The sequence below is a fragment of the Pteronotus mesoamericanus genome, unplaced genomic scaffold, assembly GCF_021234165.1.
Source record: "Pteronotus mesoamericanus isolate MK-2021 breed Mesoamerican mustached bat unplaced genomic scaffold, CSHL_Meso_final contig_74, whole genome shotgun sequence".
NCBI lineage: Eukaryota > Metazoa > Chordata > Mammalia > Chiroptera > Mormoopidae > Pteronotus > Pteronotus mesoamericanus.
Genome location: NW_026555247.1, coordinates 33,875,503 through 33,901,138, shown reverse-complemented (window position 1 = coordinate 33,901,138; position 25,636 = coordinate 33,875,503). Strand labels below are relative to the sequence as shown.

General features: G+C 45.1%; 1 protein-coding gene across 3 annotated transcripts; it reads right to left on the bottom strand.

Annotated features, from left to right (window-relative positions):
* Positions 1–906: 906 nt before the first annotated feature.
* On the bottom strand, positions 907–14,861 carry SEC11C (SEC11 homolog C, signal peptidase complex subunit). 3 transcript variants are annotated; one of them, XM_054583742.1, is made up of 6 exons: positions 14,663–14,858; positions 9,073–9,182; positions 5,424–5,573; positions 3,420–3,539; positions 1,713–1,770; positions 912–1,125 (listed from the first exon to the last, which is right to left on the bottom strand). In XM_054583742.1, exons 1-6 carry the CDS (start codon positions 14,747–14,749, stop codon positions 1,072–1,074), a joined length of 579 nt encoding a protein of 192 aa, XP_054439717.1. In that variant the 5' UTR covers positions 14,750–14,858; the 3' UTR covers positions 912–1,071. The 3 variants fall into 3 exon arrangements, with proteins under 3 accessions (XP_054439719.1, XP_054439717.1, XP_054439718.1); XM_054583744.1 differs by lacking the exon at positions 5,424–5,573 and having other exon boundaries at positions 907–1,125; positions 14,663–14,861; XM_054583743.1 differs by lacking the exon at positions 912–1,125 and having other exon boundaries at positions 1,740–1,770; positions 3,378–3,539; positions 14,663–14,859.
* Positions 14,862–25,636: the final 10,775 nt, after the last annotated feature.

The following is a 25,636-nucleotide window of genomic DNA, read 5'->3' as shown; positions in this document are numbered from 1 at the left end:
CTCTCTGCGTCCCCCTGGCGCTGGGCCCTGCCCGGTGCGGCTGGGGCGGGCGCCGCCGGCAGCGCGTTCCCGGGCCGCGGCCCCTCCTGGCGGCACCCGCTGTCACCAGCAGCCAGGCGCTCTGCCCACTGGCCTGCCAAAGCTGGAGGACATTCCCTTTGTGGGGGGAGGACGCTCCCATTTGCTGCAACGCCCCTTCCCCACGATGGACGCGCCTCGCTCCCTCTCATTTCTCTTCCCTCTGCTAATGCCCGCCCACACCAGGTCTTCCCTGACCTTCCTGAGAAAAGCACAGTGGTTGCTTGCCCTGTCTGCTCACCCCACTTTATCGTTTCCCTTAGCAACCGTCTGTCACTCCTGAAGTCACGTGCCAGCTTATTGTCTCTTCCTTGGGAGCAAACTCCAGCGGGTGGGGACAGGAGGGCCTGACAAGTCCTTTGGTGAAGGACTCTATAGGATGCGAATAAATTAACCGCGGAGAGAGATGCCTGGGACCCGGAGCCCAGGGACAGGCCCTTCCGCGCTAGGTGCAGTTTTTCAAAGGAGTGCGCGCTGTTTTCTAATTTATTAAACACTTTCAAATAGTTTACCCAACCATCTCAAGGCAGGTCACACCACCAAAACAGAGCAGATTACCCTTTCCTTCTACAAAGTTTGAGGCTTCACTAATTATCAGGCGCTACTTTAGTAAGGAAGAAACTATCTCTTTTCAAGGGCTTGTTTTTGTTTCCCCCTGAAATGCTACTGGGTTATGCAAAGAGTTTTATTTCTGAAACTCAGACATTACAGCTCTACCATGTGGAGGATGCACCATCCCCCCAGTGGGCCCAGCCGTGGCCTGCCTGGCTCCTGAAGGGGGGCGGCCACAGAGGCAGGGGGACGGAGCGGGTTCAAACCGGAGCCCACAGAAGAAAACCATCTTTACTGATGAGTCATTTATTTGGACAAGACACAAACGTCTCCACATTGTTTCCCTTTTATACAGAAAGTGGAATATTTCAAATATATTATTAGTTCTCCTCTTTTTCAATAGAATCCATTTCAATCTGGTCCCAGGAATGGCTTCTCATTTTAGGATTCACGTTTTAGTAACACGTAGGCACCCATCACAGCCAAAAGAGCGTACTGCAAGGAAAGCAGAACGGAAAATTACTGCAAGGTCTACAAATAAATTTGAGTTGTAAATGTGTTCAGGTGATGTCTGTTCAATACTGGACTGAGGACAGAACCAAAAGGTGACCTCCGCCCCCATGCCTTGTTCTCCCAATTAGCTGTTCAATGCACGTTGTGGTGAGAAACCCAAAAGCATTTTGAAGGACTAAGGATCAAACCCCCAAAACACAGCTAATGTGCCGCTCATTCCTGCGTAGGTTTCCTATTGTTTTACAAGTGGTTTTTTTAAAAAGATAGACACCATTTTCATTGACATTTGGAAACTGGCATCACTGGGTTTATTCTACTATGTTTTTTGTTTCTTTAAATATTTCTATAATAAAAAGCAACAAACATATAGGTGCCATTTCAGAACACACTATGACCATAAAAGATGAAAGCAGCTATTTTGAATACATAATTGAAATGATTGTGTTAATTTGTAGTTACCGCTCTGCAGAAAGAAGAACTAGCAAAACATTTTAAACTGCACCTTTATAGCTGCGTGTGTAAAAGCTCCAATATTTTTTTAAAAACCACAGATACCCATATGTTCCTACCTTGAATTTGGGGTAGTCATTCATTATTATGGTGACCATACCAACATATGGTAAAAACCTGTGCGATAAAAAGCCAGAAATGTCAAAATTGTTTGTAATATGATCACAACCTTTGAAAACACTATAAATCAGCCTTACGAAACAAATCTCCCTTGGGAATGCCTCCGACTGGGGCCAACGGGGCGACTGTACTCCTGTCTCGAAAGGCTTCCTTAGTACCGAGCATCAGCCCTAACAGCCGGGACAATTTTTTCAGCAGGCACGTGATTTCAGCTAGAGGCTACCTGTCTCCACTCGCTGCATTCCCAATAACAGTTTAAATGTGGCTGAGCCAACAACAGAATTAAAATGTTGTTGAGCCATTTGTTTGTACAAATGCAATGGGCAACTTTCATCAACCTAGCTTTTCACTTTTTAGCACCGATGCAAGATTCAGATAGCCTCTCTAAAAGCTGCTGTTAGAGAAAGCGTTTCAAATACACAACTAATTAGCTTCCTCTAGGATCCTCATCATTGTCATTTCGCAGCGCTTTCCAGATGTAACAAACAAGTGTATTGGGCAGTGAGTACAAATCAATGTGAATCTCATAACTTACACCCAAACACAATTATGATCCCAGAGAGAGAAGGTTTGAAGCTCTGGCAAGCCAGCAATTATGCTGACAAAATTAATGTCGCCCGTGGGAAACAAGGTAACACGCTCTTAGTTCCCTCCGGTCTCCTTTAAATCCGCGGCTTCAGCCTCCCACTTATACAAGCCTATACCAGACTTTCTAAAAATACAGGGCTGACCAACTGGAAGTCTCTCTCATCTCCCTGCAGGTATTCAAGAGGAAACGCAAGAGAGTAAAAATGGTTAAAAGGTGAGCAGAGAGAGAAGAGGGGTAGAAAGAGGCCTTCATCCTTAATTTGGTGAATAAAGCTGAATCTCAGAAAATGGTAACCAGTGCTCTCCAGCCTTACACAGCTGGAGGGAGCCGGTGGGATTTAGGTAAGATTTTTTTTAAAAGGCATTTCTCACGAGGGTTAAACATAGAAGGGTCACCAAAAGACAGGAAGAGTTGCCTTTTTTTGATTTCCTAATAAGAGGATATGCTGTCTGCTGTCAATCAGAGGCAGAACTCATTGCTGGAACAATGCAAAGATCAATATTAAAACATTTATCACAGAACTGTGTCTAATAGTGAAAAACAGGAAATCACCTAAATAGCTATCAAAAGAGGAAGTCCTGATTCTCAGGGGCAGGTCGCCATTTAAAAAGATATATAGATGTAGGTTTGACACTAAAAGCTATTTCCAACTTCCTGCTGAGTAAAAAAAGAACAATTTAAATTCATCTGTGTAAAATTATAGGCTACATATGCATACATATTTGCATAAGATACAGCAAATATCTAGAATATTCACTACAGTGTTAAACAGTGGTTATCTCTGAAAGGATTTTCTGTAATTCTTATTTAAGACCCACAAATAACTAATCTCTAGGGGAGGACTGATTTCAAAAATAGAACCAAGCCCATGACAGAGATAATGTACTTGCGCTCAGCTCCAGATTTGCGGTCCTTGGTCAGTCCTGAGTTTTGTTTAGTTGTCGCAGTACGACTAGCACGCCTCATGCCTCCCCGACACCCGACACACACTATGTAGAATGAATGGCTCTCCTGCCTTTTCCAGAATCTTCTCTATGACGGGACAGCGGACGCTCACCCTCTGGCCCTGCCCACCACGTCCTTCTTCTCCAGCCAGTTCTGGCCCTCCTTGTACAGGCCTCTGTCATCCACTTCGTTATTGTCTCCTTTAGTCAGAAATTTGATGTCTCCGTTATCTCTGGAAAGCAAAATAATGTCCTTTCAGAAATTATTTTCAGCACAGCCTCATGAGGAAAAAAATGAGCTTATCCACCGCTGGATAGCCCCTTGTGAGCATTTAGAAAAGCAGTCTAAGATCACCTGATCTTTCTTGGTCTAAGATGATTGTTTACAGATAACCACTCAACTAAAGCGCAAATCTAATGACAATTTTATAGAGTTAAATGCTTAAACATTCTAGTTACCCTGACAACCAAATGGCACAGCCAAGCACAAGGGCACCGCTAAGGCGGTGATTAGCTTCCAGCAACTCTTTCACTCTCTTAGTCCTCACGGACCAACTTGTTAACATGGGTTATACTCCTTTTCACTCCAGACATGAACTTGATCTCAGGTCACAAAGATGTGAGCACAAGGTAAGTCAAATGCAAGTGTTCCTTTACCTTTCCTCAAACTTACGTTTCCTTGCCAAATGCAAAATGTGCTAATGCATTATTTCCTTCACCACTGAGCAAAGTGGTGTGAGGTCCAGTTTGCAAAGAAAGAGGAACCACAAGCGGCATAAGACCGGTGTGTTAGACAGACACGTGGGATTCATTTTAAACACTCTACACTGGTGCTTCATAGCCTTGACACTAGAAGCACAGCATTACAGAGCTATAAAGAGCGTTTTCTTTCAATAGACAAATAAAAAAATGCACTATTCTAATCTGATAAAAGCTTAAAAGCCCACAAGGATTTGAAACCACACCAAAAGAAGCAAGCTGATTCGCAGCCGTGGCCTTAAAGGAAATCAAGAGGATAAAAATGCAGGCGGTCTCCCACAACTCACGCAAAGTACAGCAAGTCATCATTAGGTCCGCCATTCCCAACAGCTTCTCATCTTTAGAAATTATTTTTAAATCAGGTAAGTGTACTGACACATTGTGACTGAGCGTATTTCTTCATTAGTTAACAGGTAGTGATTAAGTAACATTAGTGTATTAACACAAACCGAAAGAGGATCATTCTAATGTTTAAAGTAGCATGGAGTGAGTATTTTTAAGTATCAACATCTTTGGGGAACCTGGAGGCAGTAAATGGAATAGGACTCTAAGTACCCAAAATGTACAGATGGTTACTGCACACCCTTATACGCCCACCCAAGATGAGTGATGTGCGGTTAAAAACACAAACATACAAACCTAAATTTAATTCCGTAACTCATGCAGGTAAAAATGCTCCACTAAGCCTGCGTAAGGGTAAATGAATAACCAAGTACATAAAATGTAACATTTTCACCAATCGCCATTGTAGTATCTCATAGGAACATTAGGTATTTGAGCCAGAAGTAACTTTCTGGTTCTCAAAGTGTGTCTTATTAAGTCCTCACTGGCATGTAAGTGAAGAGCAAGGCTATTTGCAGGGCCCGTCAGGGAGAGAGTTAATGCTGGGTATTTAAGGACCAAATCATGGGATGAGTTGGGGAAGGGGATTTTTATCCATCCATGGCTAACGTTCCTGTTGAGAATGTCACTTGGTCCAAAGTAACACATAAAACAAACGGTAACTTTCTGCATTTCAGAAAATAATTCTCATATCAAAATAATCCTCAATTGCAATGGGATTTGATTTTCCTTGGGACTCCTTCAAATAATATTATGCCATAATACATGCCACCTTACTATTTTCAAGTTCTTTGGTGAACATCAGTTCATTTAATTCTCACAATCACCCCGTGGGTTACTGTGGGGAAACTATTACACTCACATAGACTGAGATAAGCAGCAGGTCCAAAGTCACCCAACTAGTAACGGGCAGAACTAGGAACATGATTCAGTGCTTTTGCACTTTCTAATCAACCGGTAAAACAGTCTACCAAAAACTTACAAAACAACACCAAAAAGAAGTAAAGTCTCTTTACTTTTCATGAACTTTGATTACTCTGTGAACTATTGGAATGTCTCGTCCTTCCACCTTAAAAACCACGATTTCACCAGCTCTAATAGGGTCTTCCCGGAAGTTTGTTAGGAACAGAAGGTCGCCCCTGTGAAAGGCTGGCTCCATGCTGCCACTAGAAAGAAACAAAATCACATCCAAATTACCCCGAGGTCACGAGGGGAACATTTCAACTCATAACAAATACAATAATAAACATATGGATTAGAGTTGCAACGGTCATCAATAGTCCAGTAGGTCTCTGAGCTATGAAACAGGCCACAGTGTTTCCTGCTGACTGTACAAGGAGATAACACTGAGCGAGAACGGACATGACATCATCTTAGATAGAAGTCCGAGAAGGGCACCCGTGGGCCCTTCTACAGAATGTGTTAGAAAAAGAACCAACAATAATGTGGGCTCTTAGAAATAAAAGCTGCCACTGTTTAGCCTTAAAAAAGCCCACATGGACAAACACTTTAGTACTTTCATTCAAAACTGCCAACTGCACGCTGGTTAATACGCGAGGACAGTTCTTGCACTTTAAGGTGTATCCCCAGCACCCAGAACACCACACACTTGTTCAGGGAACAAGAAAAAAAACAAATGAGCATGCTTCGGAAGGTGCGCTGTCTCCCAGCCAAGCTGAGGGCTGGGACAAACCAAATCACTTGACTCCTGCAACGTCATCCTTTAGACCACATTTTACAGAAAGCCCAACTCTAACCAATGTTTCTGATGTGGAGGTCAATAAATAACCCCACATGCTAACAGTGTAAACCCATGCTGAAAATCTTTGCTGGATTCAGAGTCAACTGTAATCTACTGGAAGCTGAAATTATCAAAACAGAATTCATTTTACATGTGCCCATGCACTGTTTAATACAGGAGGAAATAAATAAAGACCTAACCAGTTGGCTCTACGGGGGCCATGCGACCAACGCTGAGTGAGCTCGCTGAGGGCGGGAAGGGGGAGACCAACCACGTTTGTGAGGAAGTAGGGGCTTTAAAGGAAAACATGGGCCCACAATGGAAGCAGCTTGAGAAGCTGGCGCGGCGCCCCGCCCCGCCCCGCCCCGCCGCGGCCTGCACACCTCACACCTGCCAGCGCAGGCACGGGCGAGGCGGCGGGAGGAGCGGCGGGGCTGGCCTGCCTCTGGGGGCTGCTGGGGGTTTGTTTCCAGTGAAGCCAGAGGCTCCCAGTGTGGCTTTAGACTGAGTCATCAAAACTGGGAGACTGGATAAAAAGAGGGAGAAAGGGCTAGACATATAAATGACTAAGAGGGTAAGAAAAAGAAATCTGAGTAAAAACAAATTTGGGGGTTTTGCCCCCCCAACATGGATGTTTATTTTGTCTTTTTCTAAAAATAAAACATAACTGCTTCAGGGTTTTGTCTTCTTTTAAAGAACAATGACTAAAATGCCCGAGATAATTTCTCTATCTACTGCTTCATCTTCTCTTTCAACAATCCCTGAGGACACAATGGGAAGACGTTTTTAGGAAGCCACCTGGGTAGAAAAACGGCCCCTGGGTCTGACACTGGGTCCCCTAAGGAAAGCAGTTCTTTGACAAGTCTCTCTAATGTCACCTTACACTTGCCCTCCTCGAGGGCCAGGCGTCCCCAAGGTCAGTGTTCCCCAAAGTCACACATCTCTCGTGATGTCAATAGTTTAGGTTGACAAACCAAAGTGCTTTAGAAATGTAAAGGGTGCTTTAAAAAAAGAGTCCCCACACACTGCAATTTCACAATTTGTGTGTGTGTGTGTGTCTGTGTGTGTGTGAGAGAGAGAGAGAGAGAGAGACTTAACAAGAGCCAGAACATCTCAAATCTGGGCTTGGCTCTGTCAGAAATGGTTGTGAGATGCAAGTGCCCTGGCCTCCCTGGGCCTCAGGGTCTCTGGCTGTTAAGTGAGGGGCCCCATCTACATTTGAGGGTTTTAGTCAGAGAAGGGCAAGTAGCACATGATCTCACTTATATGTGGAATCTGATGAACAAAATAAACTAACAAACAAAATAGAAATTGACTCATAGAGACAGAGAACAGACTGACAGCTGTCGGGGGCAGGGGGACTGGGGACTGGGGACTGGGTGAAAAAGGCATAGGGATTAAGCAAAAATAAATAAAAACCCCTCGCAGACGGACAACAGCAGGGTGGGCAAGGGGGTGGGGGAGGGGGGACAGGGCACATGGGGGATGAGCGGTGATGGCGACCTGACTTAGGTGCACACACACAGTACAGTATACAGATGATGTATTACATAGAATTGTATACCCAAAACCTGTATAATTTTATCAACCAATGTCACCCCAATACATTTTTAAAAAGTAGAAAATTTTAAAAAAATAAACAAAAATAAATTTGAGATGTTTAACTTTTTTTTAAGCCTTAAAATCCAGGCAGTCTAACCCGTGATGCCTGAAGTGAAGCTGTCATAGCTGAAGCAAGGCTAAGGGTCTAGAATCCGTCCGTGGGTGTGGCCCCTGCTCCCTCCCACCTACCACCCGGACCCCAGTGTGGCACTCCCAGAGCACAGTGTGGGTGCTTTCCTGAGGCCCCTACATTTTTGAAAACGCTGTCTCTCTGGAAATGGGCCCCTTGGCCTCCACACAAGGACAGCCTGGCGAAGCTGGGGCCATGGCGGCAGCCCTGGGGCGCGGAGGCAGGCCTGGTGGAGGGAAGGGCACCGATGTGGGGGCCCAGAACCCCGTGTGCTGGGCATGGTTGCTGCGCCAGCCAGCGGCGACCCTGCCCAAGTCTGCATGACAGCCCAGTGTGCCACCTGTCAAAGAGAGGGGCTCTGCTCCCTTCACCATAAGTAGGGCTCAATGGTCTAAGACATACGGCCCAGAGAGCGTCTTTCTTTATTTTTTAAATCCTCACCCAAGGACGTTTTCAAGAGAAGCATCCATTGGTTGCCTCCCATATGCGCCTGGACAGGGATCGAACCCGCAATCCAGGAATGTGCCCTCACCGGGGATTGAACCCACAATCCTTTGGTTACAGGATGATGCTCCAGCCACACTGAGCATCTTGAAGCACCTGCGGTTCCCAAACATGGTTATGCAATTTCATATTGACTGTTAAGCTTCTCTCCTTGGATGACTTTATGGCTACATGACGTTAGCTGAAATATGAACTCTTCTAAAATAAACACACTGTGCTTTATAAGAGCAATAGTTTGAGAAGAGAGTAGCCACTTACCATGGTACTGCAGAAGCCTAAAAAAATGCTAGACACTCTGCTAGGCACTGGGGATATCTACCGCCTGCCTGTCTGGTACAAAGAAAATTAAGTAACAGTCTTAAATGACCCCTTTAAAAATCAATTTGTACACAGATAATGCATTACTACCATTTCATTAAATTGTCATTGTAAGTGGATTAAAACATTAAAATACAGAAACAAATTTTTACAGTGGAACATCAGCTTGGGCACGATAAAAGCCCTAAAATGGTTGTTGGAAAAAATAAGATTTTCAACAAAAGCCAGAAGAAATAAAATACCCTCACACCAATAACAACAGAAGGCTTTTACCCCATTACGACGCTGAGCCTGGGCTGTCATGCCGGCTTCCCCGCAAGGAGGCGCTGCTGCCCGGTCCGGGCGGCGGGGCACTGCCTGTGGCACCTACCTCAGCACCACCACAATGGGGCTCTCGCTGCCGGTGAGGACGATCAAGCCCTTCCAGATCATGAGCGCAGAAGACACGATCATGGCGAAGTTTAAAACCTGGTAATAGAGCTGGGAGGAGAGAGGCCAAACCAGGGTAAAAACCATCAGCAGAGTACGTACTAACCCTAAGCTGTGTACGTGCTTATTTTAAAAAAAATGCAAAGCTGTGATGACTTTGCAACTCACACAAACTACACACAAACTACAAAAGTAGGGAGTATTCCCACTTTTGTCCATGGAATGAGCTTTCCACATGTGTCTCTCCTTGGAGGCGAGAAGGGTGAGGGGAAAACCAGAGCATCCCATGGGACCTGTTTTAGTAAAGCTTCGCTAGGGCTCTGCTTCCTGCTCGGGGACTTCCCAGCACCTTCGGCCCGGGAAGGGTCCCGCTGCTGAACTTCTGCGGCCGGGCTCCCCGCCTCGGTGTGTGGCGCGGGCTTCTGACCTGAGCACCTGGCACACGCAGCGGGAACACCTAAAACCACCCTTAGCCACAGGGCCAAAGAGGCCCCATGAGGCTTGGCAGTCCTACAGCCCTTGGCAATGAGGCGCTTCTCCATCTGAAAGTACCCTTTAGACGTCAACAAAACCTTTCAACACCTGCATGGTTAGATTTCCCACAAAGGGAAACTCACATGAGTCGGTATATAATTCCAAGCTAACGCTGCCCCACCTTGGACCCCTGGGTTAAGACCCGCAGGGCTTGTCTTCGTTCCTCCCTGTCCCTCACATGCTAAAGTGCAAGGCTCTTCCTTGCTGACAAGTGCCTGCCCCACCACCAGCCCCTGGGGACCAAGGGGAAATGCAACACCTGCCACGTCACAAAACCCTGTGCGGCTGTGGCTGAACTGTTGGCACAGGTGTCCACCGTCCTGCAAGAGGCTATGGGGCAAAAGCCGCTGTGCCTAGTATGACTGGAAATGCAAGCCCCTCAGCCCTGCCTCTGGAGGGCTCCTTACTCGGGCACCCGCCCCGTCTTCCTCTTCACAATCCCTGCGGTGGCCCAGGGGGATCTGAAGAGCCGTGGGGGCGGCCCGCCCAACACTGGTGTTTCAGTTCCTGGGCCTCCTGATGCCCAGCGACCTTCTCCATCCGCCTGAGCCGTCACCCTCGGCACCACACCTGGGGCCGTATCTGCCTGATCCCCGAGTCTCTAACACACACCGCCCCCTCACCTGACCGCCTACTCTGTCTTCGGGCACATGCGCTCACTGCACGGCAGGGCTCCTGTCCTTGCTGGACCTGCGCCCCTCACGGGCCTCTCCATCACCAACACGCGGTCCCCTGCATCCTAGTAGCCGTATCCTTCCCTAGGCCTGGCTGCCCTTTCTCCAGGACTTTCCCTCCAGGGAATTAATGTCCAGGTCCCTGCCCGGGAGAGGAAAGCCTCCGAGAGGACGGGGAGGACAGCCAAGGATCCGCTCCTCTGCTTTTTCACCCGGTCCAAGCGATTCCGGCCCCGCCTCCCTCCCTCCCCGGTCCAGACGTAGACCCTGCCGACCGGGCTACTCTGCAGCACAGCCGTGGGGTTGTTCCTCCGTCTTCCCTGCCGCTGCTTTAGGGTTTGCGCTTTTTCTGGCTGTCAATTACCACTCTTTCCTCTGTTTCTAGCTTCTACTTTTTGATTTATCTTGTTTCCTTTCCTGGTTTCCTATCTTGAAGCAAAAAAGAAGTAAAAGCTTAAAACTATTAGTTTCCCAGAGAAGAAATACAAGCAATAAATAAATATTTAAAGTGTTCAAATCAAACCCTCCTTCCGTCCCTCTGGCCCCCACACCATTTTGCCTAGCAAATTTAAAGGGGGTTGCTTGTTTGTTTGTTTGTTTGTTTGGACACTAACGTTTGGTTCTCGGCAGAGGTGCACTGTGGTGAGGCTGCAAGGTGGCCTTCAGAAAGCAATTTAGCATCTAGAGGTTGTGCTTGGCCCAGTAATTCTACTTCTCGGAATTCAGTCTAAGATAAAGGCAACCAAGGCCCGAGATATTTACCCCAGTCTTATTTCTAACAACAGTGAAAAGGTGATAAATGAGCAATAATAGAGAAATGATTGAGTAAATAACAGCAAGATACTGCTTTACTTAAAACAATGCATAAACACTTTTAATGACGATGACAAACACTTAAGATCTGTTCAGTGAGATGCCCCAAGATGCTAACAGAGGCTCTGTTAGTGCAGTGGAATTATCAAAGGTTCAGTTTTCTTCTTTGAACTACTCTCTATCCTTTTGTTTAAACATTTTATATATTTATTTTCAGGGAGAGGGGAAGGGAGGGAGAAAGAGAGGGAGAGAAACACAGATGGGTTGCGGGTCAGCACACACCCCGACAAGGGACTGGAGTCCACCAGGCGACGCCCATCCGGCTGAGCCACACTGGTCAGGGCTATTCTCTGTCCTTTAAAATTCCATGACGAGCGTGGGTGAATTCCAAAATCTGGGGGGAAGGTGTTTAAAGGAAGTGCACTCTGACAGGGTATTATATGGTATTAAAATACTCCTTTGGAAGAGTGTGGCACAACATGGAAATGTATTCTGATGTGATACTAAGGTAGAAAAAGCAGAGCTCAATTATTAGCAAGAAACCTGTCTCTTGCTAATATTACCCCTCTGTGAAATTATGTAATTCAAAGTAATCGGGAAGGGTATGACTGAAAGTGGGGACAGAAAAAGTAAATTAGAACAGCTGAGGATCTTTTGATATAATAAATGAAAACAGGAAAATAAATGTAGTTCAAAATTAAAGTAACACCCCCTTTTTAAAAACTCTTTGGCTATTGTGTCAATAACAAATAATGAAACTATCGTTAAATTCCCAGGAGAGCAAAAAGGGAACCTGTAGTGCTAAGCAGGTACTGCGAGGTACTGGGCAAACTGTTGCTTCTAAAGTAAAATCAGTCTGGCCACATCCGTCTAAAAGGAGCAGCTCTTCATTGCAATTCACTCAAAAACATTTCCACCTGCTCTGCTCAACTGGAAGGATCTGATAAACTTTTTTTCATTATGAATTATAAATCTGATTAGGAAAGCCCCAAGCCAGGGTTTTCAACAGAAATTGTCATTTTTAGAGAGGTGTTCAAACCATCAGGCTCCACGCTAAAAAAAAGCACATTATAAAACCTTCCCATCTACCTAATAAAGACTGGGGGCTACGAATATATTTTCCAGTATGATTTCCTATGCTTGAAATATTCATCGAGGGGAAGTAAAATCATTTCATCAAAAAAAAAGTCCTTTGAGCAAGACATCTATTTGCTAAGGAAATGGGCAATCATCCAAAAACCTAACAATCAAGCTAATGGCATAAGCACAGATCACATTTCCAGCACCGTGTCTTTAAGGGACCAACTAACCTGAGTCTAGAATTGAAATACAGGAATCTAGAAACATGTTTTTTTTTATTATTGATACTATGACAGATGTCCCCCATTCGCCGCGGCCCCCCCCCCCCGCCCCCTTGAGCTACTGACAAGCTGACTTGGAAACAACAAAGTGCCTTTGTTGTTGTTCATCTTTGCCTACCAACTTTGTATGCTTGGCACTTAATAACCCGGCAGAGTTTAGAAGCAAGCCCACACTCAGGCTTTGTCAACCAATGATGAAATAGCCAACGTCTGAGGGTTTTAAATAAACATTTGAGACCATATATTCTGGTTGAGAGAGCAGCAAAAATGCCGGTAGCTGTATTTTTTCCTCCCTTCCTTGCTGCAGAAAGAAAGCGTCCTTGTTTTTGCATGTGGCTCTTCCCTTAATTAAGAGTAAACAGGGGCAGCAGAGAAAGGAGGTCCCACTTCCAGGGTCAGTGGGGCCTGCATTGCTGACAAGGTGTCACAGCATGCTATTTTGGAGGGGAAAAGAAACAAGCTAAAAGACAAAGCTTAAAAAACAAACAAAAAAAAGTACCAAGAAGAGCAGGTTTGAGCTTCTGAATATTAATTAGGAATTAGCAAAACACAGGCAATGCAACAGCTACTCATAGGCCTTATCACTGAGAGTGGGGATATACAGCATTTTCGAAATGGCTTAGGGACTGATACGTTCAAGGCCTTCTCTGATAGTCTGCAATTATAAGCATCAGTTAATCGTACCAGTTTTAGAGACATTTAAAAAACCTAGCCAATTAAGTCTAGATTTTTAAATAAAGCTCAGTTTCCTGGGGGATATCGTGGGGCAACAGTAGCAATGCTCAGGACCTTCATTAGCTGTTGGTGTTTCAAGCTAGTGATAATCACAGCCACGATCCGTCTTAATCACAGACTCTCCCAGGAGCTCGTCAGCCACGCACACCTAGAAACAACCAGACTCTAAACAGAGTTCACGAAATGCAAGTCAACAAACTCTCCCACATCGCTGCACTAGTCTGAAATTCTACTTGGAAAAAAAGAACATGCCCAAAGGATGAAGTTGCGCCCTGCCACGGCACCAGGCCGCTCCTCCACACAGGAGGGCAAGTAAACAGGATGCCATCAACATCATGAGAATCAATGCCGTTCTCAAAGACAATCACAGCTCCCCAGTAGGAAGGCTCCATTGTTTCTTAGCACACTTTGTTATTAGTATCAATAGAAGTATTACGGTCCTTTAATAGCCATCACGGTATTTGTGCCCTACAGGTCCCCTAAATTCTCTATGCAGAAGCTTAAGCAATCTCCTTTTTTTCTAGAGGAAAAGAGCTTCCTTTCCAGTACCTACTCTTCTTTCTTTATATGGAAGAGAAAAACCCAAAGACAGCGACACAGGCCAAGAGCTCACTAAGGAGAGGGCAAAAAGGAAGTTTCCTCTGAGGTCACAAAAGGGTGAGAAATTCACCCCAGCTGCCCAAAGACCCCACGCCAATTGCATCCTATATTCGAGGTGCAGTCAGAAGACAGAATCTGAACAAGAAGTTGGAGATACTGGAAAGTAACATAATATTGTAAATCGATTATACTTCAATAAAAAATTAAAAAAAAAAAAGAAGTTAGAGACTTCTGGAATGCCTTCTGGAACACTGATTCAATCCACCACCATTGATGCTCTCTCGGTACAGGAGCTTTATTTAGTCCAGATGCATGGTCAGGAAAACACTTTCCAGAATGGGAAGAAACTACTCTGGGAGGCACTACCATACGGTTCCTATTGTCTGAAAGTTCCTTTCTTCTGCCGAGGTAGGCGGCATTCTTCTGGGCATCAGGCCTCAGTAGCCTCACAGAGAAATCAATTCCCCTTCCACAGGGTGGCCCTTTAAATACGTGCAGACAGCTGTCACTCATGGCCCAGTCTACTCTACTCGCTTTCTCGACCACATTTGACATCCACAGGACTGGGTTTCCATGCTCTTCCCCTTCCTGGCCACCCTACCCTAACTGGGCTCTTGTCAGTGCAAGAAAGCACACACACGTGCCCACACGTGGGTTGATGCAGATTTGAACCCAGGGTCTATGAGAGCCTGGCGCGAGAGTCGCGGAGCGCTGTCCTTGCCAGAACGCTACCCGGGATGCCCTGACTCCCCGCAACTGCAGCCGGCCCCGGCCCCGGTCCCTGGGCGCGCCCCGCCACGCCGGCCTCCATTACCTGGCGTTTGTTCATCTTTCTCAAGTCTCCGAAGATGTCCAAGCCAGACGTGGGGAGCTGCGTCCCCACAGCGCTCGCGCGCACCATGCCGGAGTCTCGGGGCCAAAGGGGGCCCGCGGGCTCCTAGACTCACTGACAGCTGCGGAGCTCCAGCCGGGCCCCCGCCCACCAGCCCCGTGGGCTTGCTGGCCACGTGACCAGCGATTCGCTCAGGCGTTTGGGAACCGTAGTCTCCGGGTCTTGGCCACCAGTGTACCTGGAAGGAACCGTGTGGAAGAAAACTACCACTCCCAGAATTCCGCGGGGCAAGAGCCTCGTCCAGTGAAGACGTCGGCTCCTAGAGAAGACTGCGACGGGGCTCAAGAGGCTTGTCCCACCCTTCCGAGGGAACCTGGGGGAGGGGGTGGTCTTGCATTTCGCAGAGGTAATTCGGTGAAATGACTACTCAAGAGGAACAGAATTCCCCAAGACTCTGGTCAGGCGCCAAGAGGACACCTAAAGCTCCCTAGCATTTACCTAGCCGTGTATCTTGGCCATTGGATGACTCCACGAGGAAGGTGGGGCTTCTACACTGGCCGGCGGGCTGTGCTGAATCAGGGAGGAACCTAAAGATGGGCGGGCGGATGGGCGGGGCTTGGAAGAGGCGGGACTTTTGAAGCCTCAGGGTTCCGTGCTCTACAGAGGTAGTAGGATTTGAATGTAAGGGAACAGGAGGATACGAAGATGTATCCTCTTGACCGTAGCTGTTTTGCAACGGGTAGTAATTAAGTGAAAAAATAACCGATTAATTTAATACACGAAGGAAAAAGAGGCCCAGAAAGGGTAAATGCATGACCAAGATTGGGTAGCAGAGTCTGGAATAAAATGCAAATTTTAAAATGTGTAAATCCTGGGTGAACTACAGCCGTAATCCTAGATTATCTTTAGTTCATTCACTCACTCATTTATGCATTATTTATTTCATTCATTTATGCACAAATCTTTTTGGAGCATCTGTTATGCACCTGGCCCTGAGAAACATCAGAGGATAAAACAAGCAAAGATCGTTGCCCTCATAAAGCTTACATTCCAGCAGGAGGACACATAAGGCAATTATACAGTACGTGGAGGAAATAAGAAAAGGCAGGTAAGAGGGATAAGGAGCTCTCAGGGAAGGGAGTAGGTTGCAATTTAAAATATCCCCAAAGCTGACCTACCAAGAAGCTAATGAAAGGTGAACTTTGAGATGCTTCCTTTGCAAAGGCCTTTTCCAAAGCCTTGAAGAAAAATGGTCACATGGTTTTGTAAAACTTTCAAAGCAAGATATTTGAATTACTATTGATTGAGTTCTGTTTCTTTGCATTCCAGCCTCCATCATACTTCCCTTCATGCTGGAGGACAAAGAGCATTTGGGAATCTAACTAAGAGAGTTTGAGTTAGATACATTAGTATGGGTTAACTGTATGTATTTATGTGGTTCATGGTTGTTTCCTGACATCCTGGTGTAGAAATGGCTTCTGAGAATACTGCCACCCACTGTGTCAACTCACCTGACACCTGGCAAGAAGTTGCATTAGAGGTGGTTTCCTGATATGGGGGTGTCCTACAGCACCTGACCTTGGAAGCATGTGGGTAATAAGGAGAAACAAGGTTTTATAGGTTTGGAGCCAGAAGCTAATCTGTGTAAAATTCTTTCAAACATCAGCTGTACAAAATCAAAAGTGGAAGATGCAGTTCTTGTTAGTCCATAAGAACAATACAGTGATTGTTAAAACTAACACTAATAGTTACTTGAATTATTACAGGTGGTAGTGAAGGTGTTTAGATGTGTTCAGATTCTGAATCTATTTTGAAGACAGAGTCCTCAGAGTTTTTGAAAGATGGATATAGGGTATGAGAGAAGGAAGGCAGTTAAGGCTGACTCCAGGGTTTTTTTTTTTCCCCTGAGCAGCTGAAGGATAGAGTTGTCCTCAGCTGAGAGGAGGAAAGCTATGGGTAGAGCAGGTTTGTGGGAGAAAGTACGAGTTCAAATCATTGTGACTGAAATCTAGCCCCATATCCTCAGGCCACATCTTTTGGACTGTCTCCATGCTCCTGCTTAGGCTGAACACTACGTAAGGAGTGATGCAGAAAGAGATTGGGTGGAAATCCCCACATGTGGTCCTACCTAGGATGAGTTGATTAACTTCCATGAACTCTTTTCTCATCTATAAACTAAAAACTATTTTGGTAACAGCCGTTTTGGAAGACAGTTTGGCAGTTTGTTACAAATCTAAGCATATTCTTGCCATAAGATCCAGCAGTCATGTTAAAGAACCCTACCCATGCTGTTCTGGAACAGCTGGGGGGTCCGATCGTCTGCCACCAAGAAGCATGACTCCCAATGCAAGAGTTTGGTGAAAAAGGAAAGGGTTGTTTATTTAAAGGTTATATAGATTCAGAATAATGGCAGATTTCTGCCATTAAGCCCCACTTCCCTTTAAAACACCCAAAAAAACATATTCTTCCTCCCTTTGCCAAACCAGGCCAGTTTCAGAACAGGCCAGTCAAGGTACCATCTTTCAGAAAAGCATAAGTCCTTGGCTCAGCATTCCTGGGTCACTGTTCCAATTCCAGCATCTTCCACTAATTTATGTTTGGTTGGGCAGGTCGTCGCAGTTCCCAGCACCATTGGCCGTGCGGCTGTGTTCTTCAGGCAAGTTTCCGAGCGGGTCTCCTCTCTCTTACTCCAGCTTTTAATCCAAAACTTCATGGCACCTCCTTACATGCCAGACCTCATGGCAGACAAGGAGAGGCCCTTCCACATCCTTTCAAACTGCATGGCTGCTACCCTCATGGCTGGCTCCCTTCATGACTGCCCGCCCTTTTTTTTAATGCTGACCCAGGGCTTCCTATGTGACCTCATACTTGGCACTACATATTCTGAAAGTCACATAGACCTCTTTACCCAGGTGGCAGCACGGCCATAGTTACACAAAGTACCTTAAATGCTGCATCACTCACTCTCCCTTTCCTTAACCAAGGGCTGCAGGAAATATGCTCTATTTTGGGGTCCCCTTGCTTTGTACCCCATTCCATCACGCTCCTTGGTGTTTACACAGAGGAGTTGAAAACTTATGCCCACAAGCCTGCACATAAAGCTGGGAAGCAACCTAGATGTCCTTCAGTAGGTGAATGGGTAAACAAAACTATGGCAAACAAGATAACAGGATTATTCAGTGCTAAAAAGAAATGCATTATCAAGACATGAAAAAATATGAAGGAAACTTAAAAGCATATTACTAATGGAGGGGAGAAAGCCAATTTGAAAGGCTAGCTACTGTATTATTCCAACTCTATGAGATTCTGGAAAAGACAAAACAATGGAGACAGTAAAAATTCCAGTGGTTGCTAAGCATTAGTGGGAAGGGATGAATAGGCAGGACACGGAGGACTTTTAGGCCAGTGAAACCACTCTGGGTGATGCTACAATGGTGGAAACAGATCATTGTATGTTTGTCAAAACCTGTACAGTAAACCAAGAGTAAACCCTCATGTATCAATACACTGAGGGTTACAATAATGTGTTAATACAGGTTCATCAGTTGTAACAACTGTACCGCTCTGGTGGGGGACATTAATAAGAAGAAGGCTGTGCCTGTATGGGGGCAGGGAGTACATGGGAAACCTCTACTTTCCACTCAGTTTGCTGTAAACCTAAAACTGCTCTAAAAAAATAAAGATTATTTTCAATTAAAATAAACTGTGTTGGTAGCATCTGACCTCTTTGTTACAACAATCGCAGATAGACAGTGCCCACCAGTCAAAGTAGGGGCTATTAGTGGCCTGGTTGTAGATGTAGTCTTGGCTCACACCTGACTCTCCCTGCAGTTATTTCCTCCGTTCCTGGACACAGATTTGGAATAGATATCCTTGTCACTCTCAGAATCCCCACATTCTCTCCCTCGTCCGCTATGGTAGGAAGAGCTAACTGGGAGCCCATACAGCACCCCCTTCCTACCAAGCTAGTAAAGCAGAAGCGAGAGTGCATCTCTGGGGGAATTACAGAAATGACTCTTCAGTGCTACACAATTATCTAAAGCTGGAGGCAGCAAAAAACCTAAATTGTTGGACTAGGCTTTAAGGAATAATATTTAAAATAATAGTCAGAAATTGAAATCTTGTCAACTCAAAGTAATGTGTCCCACGTGTTTAATGAAATAGTCTGTGTATTTCAGTCGTGAGTGATTGCAGAGCCTGAATCACCCAGCTATTGGCCACTTTCTCTATTTAGAACCATAACATCTAATGCTTCCAAGGGATCCAGAATTCATTTGGGTCAGATTTCTACCCACGGCTGCCACCTCCTCTAATCGATTGGACAACCATAAAGCCTCTGTTGACCACTGAGGACAGCTCCTAAATTCTCTAGCAAAAATAGAGCAGGGGACAACCAGTTATCAAAAATTATGCTCCAGCCTGTTTAAATTGTACTTCCTCAACACTAGTCCCTTTCAAACCACAAAAGGAGCTCATTTTATGAAGGAAAAATCACCAGAGAATGCCACCACTCACCCTTCCCACCTCACAGCCCTAGCCACGGGCAGGGTCCACCCTCGACATCCACACACACATTCCCTCCACACAATGTGGCTGTGACAGATGGGATCTTGGGGGTCCCTTGTGAACCAATTCTTGAAGCTCCTGGGCCCCCAGTTTTGTCTGTTTGGCTTGTTCTTACAAAGGGAGCCATGAAAGTCAAGACTTAAAGGACCACCAAGCCTCCAAGAGTCTCCAGCCCCACCCATGACAGGGACTCAAGCTTTCCGGTTCTGTTCTCAGCTCCCATTTCTCCATCGCAAGTAGTGCTGTGATATCAAATGCAGAGTCTTTGCTCCCATGGGCCTGTTTCCTCCAAAGACCTAGGAATAGAAACAGGGTTTAAGTAATATTTTCACTACTGCCAATATCCAGGAAAATCCAGTTTAGCTAGTATCAGAAATCAAGCATCATCTGCCTAGGTCTTGATCATTACACAGTTGTCTTTGATTTACTGTGTATCTTAAGACAAAACATAATATTGCTTTATTTCTCTTCCTTCTATAGAGAAATAAGCACATTAATTTTCCATATGAAATCCCTTACATACAGGTTGACACCATACACCTTCTTTTTATAATTCCCAGATACCCTTGCTCCCCTCCAGTGAGATAATCAGAAGTAGAACTTTAAGAAATCGCCATAGGAGAGAATAAGGATGGCGGAGAAGTGAATGGAAGTCACACTGATCTCCTCCCAGGACCAATCTGGAATTATAACTAAATTGTGGCAAAATCACCTGGAACAAACAACTGAAAAATAGTGAGAGAGGAGCCGTAAGCCTCAGACAGACAAAAGAATCAGCTTTAACACAAATTAACTGGTAAGCAGTGTGGCAGAGACTCAAGAAGGCGGGTGGGGCACCCACAGACGGCAGCACCAGAAGGATATTGAAACAGCCAGTTAGATCTCCCTGAGAAGAGTGGGGTCTAAACTATAAGAGGGGATCTACAGCCTACAGCACCAGAGCCCAAAATGTACAGATAACAACCAGCTGTGAAAAGCAGCAGGATTGCTCTCTGCCACAGACAGGCAGCTGGAGACCCAAAGAGCCTTTTAAAGGCCTTTTGCCTTTAATTTTTCTTTGCATAAATTTTTCTTTGCAGCCACTTACCCTGGTCTCCGGCAAAGGTGGGGGCAGAGTGGGCTAGAGACACCTGAGGAGAGACTGGGGAAGGAGGCTTTGGGTAACTGAGAGAGTAGCTAGGGGGATCCTGGTGCTGAGTCATCCCCACACAGCAGCAGCCATCTTGCTCAGGCAGACCACTCACCTGAGCGGCAACAACATGAGAGGACACAATAACCCCGCCCGCAGGAGGAACTCTGCCCTGGCCCTTTAGTGCTAAAGCCTGAATGCTGAGTACAGAGTAGCAGCCACAGATAGTGGATCCCTGGCTAAAAGGGGTACAAAGTGGTCTAGAGACACTTGAGGAGAGACTGGAAACAGAGGTTTTGGGGAGAGAACAGAGGGTAGCCGGCGGGATCCAGGTGCTGACTCATCCCCCATCTGGCTCAGGCAGACCACTCCCCTGAGCGGCAGCAATGTGAGAGGACCCAATAACCCCGCCCCAAGGAGGGACTCCGCCCCACCCTGTGGTGCATTAGCCTGACTGCTGAGTGCAGAGTGACTAGATTAAGAGCTGAAGGAGACAGCCACAGACAGTAGATTCCTGCAAGTCTCGAACAGACTGCCTAAGGTCAGGCAGGGTCAATATCTGACATCCTCAGAGGCAGATCCAGAAGGAAAAAACAGCGGTCTCCTACCATAGAAGTTCACACCACAAAGTCAGGAAATCAATACACATCAATTTAAGAAGCAGAAACAAAAAAGAAGAGTCTCACAAATAATGGGAAGACAAAGAAACACCTCCCAATAGAAGGGAAAGGAGGAATCTCCAGAAAGAGAACTAAATGAAATAAAGGCAAGTAAACTATCAGATATTGAGTTCAAAATAATGGTTCTAAGGAAGCTCAATGAACTCAGTGAGCTCAGAGAGAATTACAAAACACTACGGGGAAACTACGAGGAACTTACTGCAAACTATATCAGCATGAAAAAGGACATAGAAACTATCAGTAAGAGACAAGAGGAAATGAAGAATGCAATTTCTGAATTGGAGAACACAGTAGAAGGAATCCAAAGCAGGCTAGTGAATCAGAGAATTGAATCAGCGAGCTGGAGGATAAGGTAGAAAAAAGCTCCCAGAAAGAACAAGAAAATGAAAAAAGACTCAAAAAGAATGAAGAGGTGTTGAGGGAAATGCAGGACCACCTGAAACATAATAATATCCATACAATAGGGATACCAGAAGGAGAAGAGGAGGAGCAAGGGATAGAGAACATGTTTGAAAAACTAATGATGGAAAACTTCCCTAATTGGAGGAGGGAAAAAGCCACACGAGTCCAGGAAGCACAGAGGGTCCCATTCAAGAGGACCCCAATGAGGCCCACTCCAAGACACAAAATAATTAAAATGGCAACTATCAAAAGCAAACAGAATCCTAAAGGCAGCAAGGGAGAAACAGGTAGTAACACAGAAGGGAGCCCGGATACAGCTGGCAGCTGACTTCTCAACAGAAACACTACAAGTTAGAAGGGAATAAGAAACAGTCCAAGTAATGAAAAGCAAAGGCCTGCAACCAAGACTGCTCGACCCAGCAAGGCTCTCAGTTAAAATGGAAGGCGAAATAAGGAGTTTCCCAGACAAAAGAAGGCTAAAAGAATACATCTCCACCAAACCAGCACTACAAGATATGCTAAAGGGACTGCTTTAAGAAGATGAAAGAAAAGAGTCTATGAGTACCCAGTTCCTTTCACAGTCTGGTGAAATACTTGATATTACCAATATTGTTAATACTTACTAATCTGATTGTGACAATGATGTGTTATTTTAATTGTTACTTTATTATTTGTTGAAACTAAACCTGTTTTTGTATATTTCTTGACTATTTCTCTTATTTTTTTAAAAGCTTTAAATGACTGGTATTCTTTATCTATTTTCTGCCTAAATGTTTGTAGAATTTTTCCCTAAACCAAAAAAAAAAAAAGTTAACCCTTTTTTAGATGTGTTGCCAATACTTTCCTACTCTATTACTTGTCATTTAACTTTTTTATATGCATATTACTGTATAGTCTTAAATGTTTAATGTAGTCATATTGTCGATATTTTACTTTATAGCTGCTGGGTTTGAATATTTTACTTCAGGGTAAGAAAAATATCATTTTGTATTTTCTCCTAATGCTCCTTAGGTTTTACATATTGATTTTTAACTCACCTGAACTTTTTTTGTATAATGTATGTAATAGGGCACTCTATTTGTTTTATTTCAAGTAATAGTGGTCCATGCACCTTATTTGTTGAATAAGCCTTATTTTCCCCAATGATTTGAAATATCAATTTAATCATATATTAAATTGTTGGATATGTTTGTTTCTAGAATGCTCATTTTATTTCATTGATCTACTTGATTATTTCTGTGCTGGTGTCATGTTTTAATTGCTGACACTTTATAATGGATTTAAATTTTTAAATATTTTATAATGTATTTTGACATTTAAAAAAATAAATAAAACCAATCTGCATTTAAAAAAAAGAAAGAAGGAATGAACTCCTACCTTTTGTGACAACATGGATGGAACTGGAGAATATTATGCTAAGTGAAATAAGCCAGTCAGTGAAAGGCAAATACCATATAATCTCACCTATAAGTGGACTCTATTCAACAAAATAAACTAATGAACAAAATTAACCACAGGCATGGAAACATAGAGCAGAGTGAACGTGACCAGAGGGGATGGGGAAGGAGGACAATGGTGTAAAGAAGAGAAGGGACTAGACAAAGAACATGTATGAATGATCTATCCATGGACATGGACAACAGAGTGGAAATTGACTGTGGGGGGAAATGGAGTGGGATGGAGGGGAGAGCAAAGGGGGGGAAATTGAGACAATTGTAATAGAATAAACATGATTTTTTAAAAAAAGGAATCTCTCATAGGACCACTGACTCTCCTATTCATTGACTATGCACTCCAGTGAGCATTAGGCAGCAGAGGTGCATAAGACACAGTTCTTCAATCCAGCTGAAGCTTAAACACACGGACATAATTGCCATGCAGTATAACGGGAAGAGGGTAGGCCATCGTGAAAGGTATGCGCTCTGGTTTAGAAAACACTTAGCACATCCATGTAGCCCTCATGAGGAACTGCTCAGAGACAATACCGGCTAAAATTTTTGCATGCTTATTTTGCATCAGTTCCATGCTCTTTTATGTTTATTAACAATTTCATTCTTACAAAACATCTCTTTTACAGACAATGACAAATAAGTCTCAGAGATGATAAGGAACTTGTCTAACGTCAGAGCTAAGAGATGACAGAGCCAGAACTTGAAACCAGCTCTGCCAAACCCAGAGTCACACTCTCATTGGCTACACCACCGTCTCTCCTCAGTTCTTTTCTGTCCTTAGAAACCCTCGGGAAAGCATGAGCAAACACCGGTCCAGGTGGGAGTTTCACCTTCCTGTTTCTAAGTTCAAGTTACTGCCTGAAGACTGATGGCTTTGGAAGCCAACATCAGCCCAAGTCATCAGCATGGCAGTCTCGGGGATCCTGGTGCTCTTGTGCTTGGTGGAGGGAGGTAGGACTCATTGTTAAATGGAGCACAAACAGGAAGACATCTGATGCATGACTTGGTATTTGATCGGTCTTCGTAAGAACACTGGAAGCTGCCTGGCTGGGTAGCAAAAAGTAGTGTTGTCTCAAACGGTGCCAGACACCAGCTTTCTGAGTCACTCTCTGCCTTCGCTGTATTTTGCATCTGTGGAACGATATGTGTTGGAAGAGCCACACTGTTTGTCAGGGTGGAAATTTGGGCTGCCTCTCCTTCTTCCACAATCTGTCCCCCACTCTTCTGCCTGGGTGCTCTTGTCAAAATAAGCCATTTCTCCAACTCCCACACTCTTCTATCTCAGCTGGCCCTTCCTATTACCTCCCTTTGCCTTACAGCTGTTACAAGCAACCACAGGGAGTTTTATGCTAAGAAAAGTGTCAAGAATAGGGGAGGGAGGGAAAGAGGGGGAATAAAAGGGGAAAAGAAGAAGGAGAAGGGAAGGAGGAGGAGGAGGTAGAAAGGAAGGGAGGGAGGGAGGAAGGAAAAAGGAAGATGGCATTCATTAACCAAAGATGCTCATTTCGATGTATGTCCCACACTCTGTGACTGTCATGAGACAGTCAAGAGCTTTTAAAATTTGGCTTCTAAGTTTAACTGAATGGTCCATTTAGGAAAAAAGAAAGAAAGAAAGAACTCTAAGGAGACATTCTCTTGCACTGACTACACGGTGTGGCTCAATACTTTCTTCAGGAGCCTCATAGACACAGGGAGGAGCCCCCTGTGGGGCTGGATAGTCTGGAACAAGACTCGGGAGATTTGGGCCATCCTCCTGGCTCTGCCCTGACATAGCAGTGCCACCTGGAACCACCCACTATTTTCCTTGGGCCTCAGTTTCCTCATCTGTAGAAACAAAGTTATGACCTGGAATATTCTGTGGCAAGTATGAATTTTACAGTCATGGCAGAAAAGTAACTATTTTTCTGTAACTTAGAAAAGTTATATTAAAGCCCCCTTCTGCCTGGTTTGCAGCAATTTAATATAGTCAGTTCCAGTTTTAAAACTGGGTCAACTTGAGAATATTTAAAAACTCTCTCATCCCTCCTCCCTTCCCTCCCCAGATGGCAACAGAGTTAAGGGATGTGTATCCCGATTTTCATGGGCTGTGTTTGCATCTGCCTCTTCCACGTGGCCTGTCTCACTCAGGTTCCAGCATCCTTGCAAAGGTAGCCTCTCTTACCTGGTCCTTAGATGTGGCATCTCACACTGCTCCATCATTGGCTACTGTCCTCACTGCCCTCACAGAAGTGCCTGAGTCCTCTCACGGCATTGGCTTGCATACCCACGTCCACTCTGGTTTTCTGACCTCAAGCCTCAGACTTCTGTGGGTCTACTGGTCCTCTCTCTTTTGGTCCTTTCTTGGCTGACTTCCTCAGTGTTTCTGATCCCAAGTGAGTTTTGATACCGTCACTCAGGATTGTTTGGCCTTAAAACCCTCCGCTCATCTCTCCCTCACATCACTGCAGCTCAGGGGATATTGACAAAGCATTCAGAGGCCCAGAGGATGTACTTCTGTGCTGGAATGATCCATCTTAAAAAGAATGTGGCTTTATACCTGGCTCCACCTTCAGGGCTCAGCTGGAAGGGGTAGGTGGGGGGCTGGTCAATGCAAGGACAGCCCCACCATCTCCTCTGATTCTCCTCTAACTGCCCTCCCCATGCCCTCGCTCAGGGTTTGGAAAGGGGACCAAAGAAAGATTGGTAATGCTCAATAGTGTCTCCCTCTATGTGTTTTTGGTTTTACATC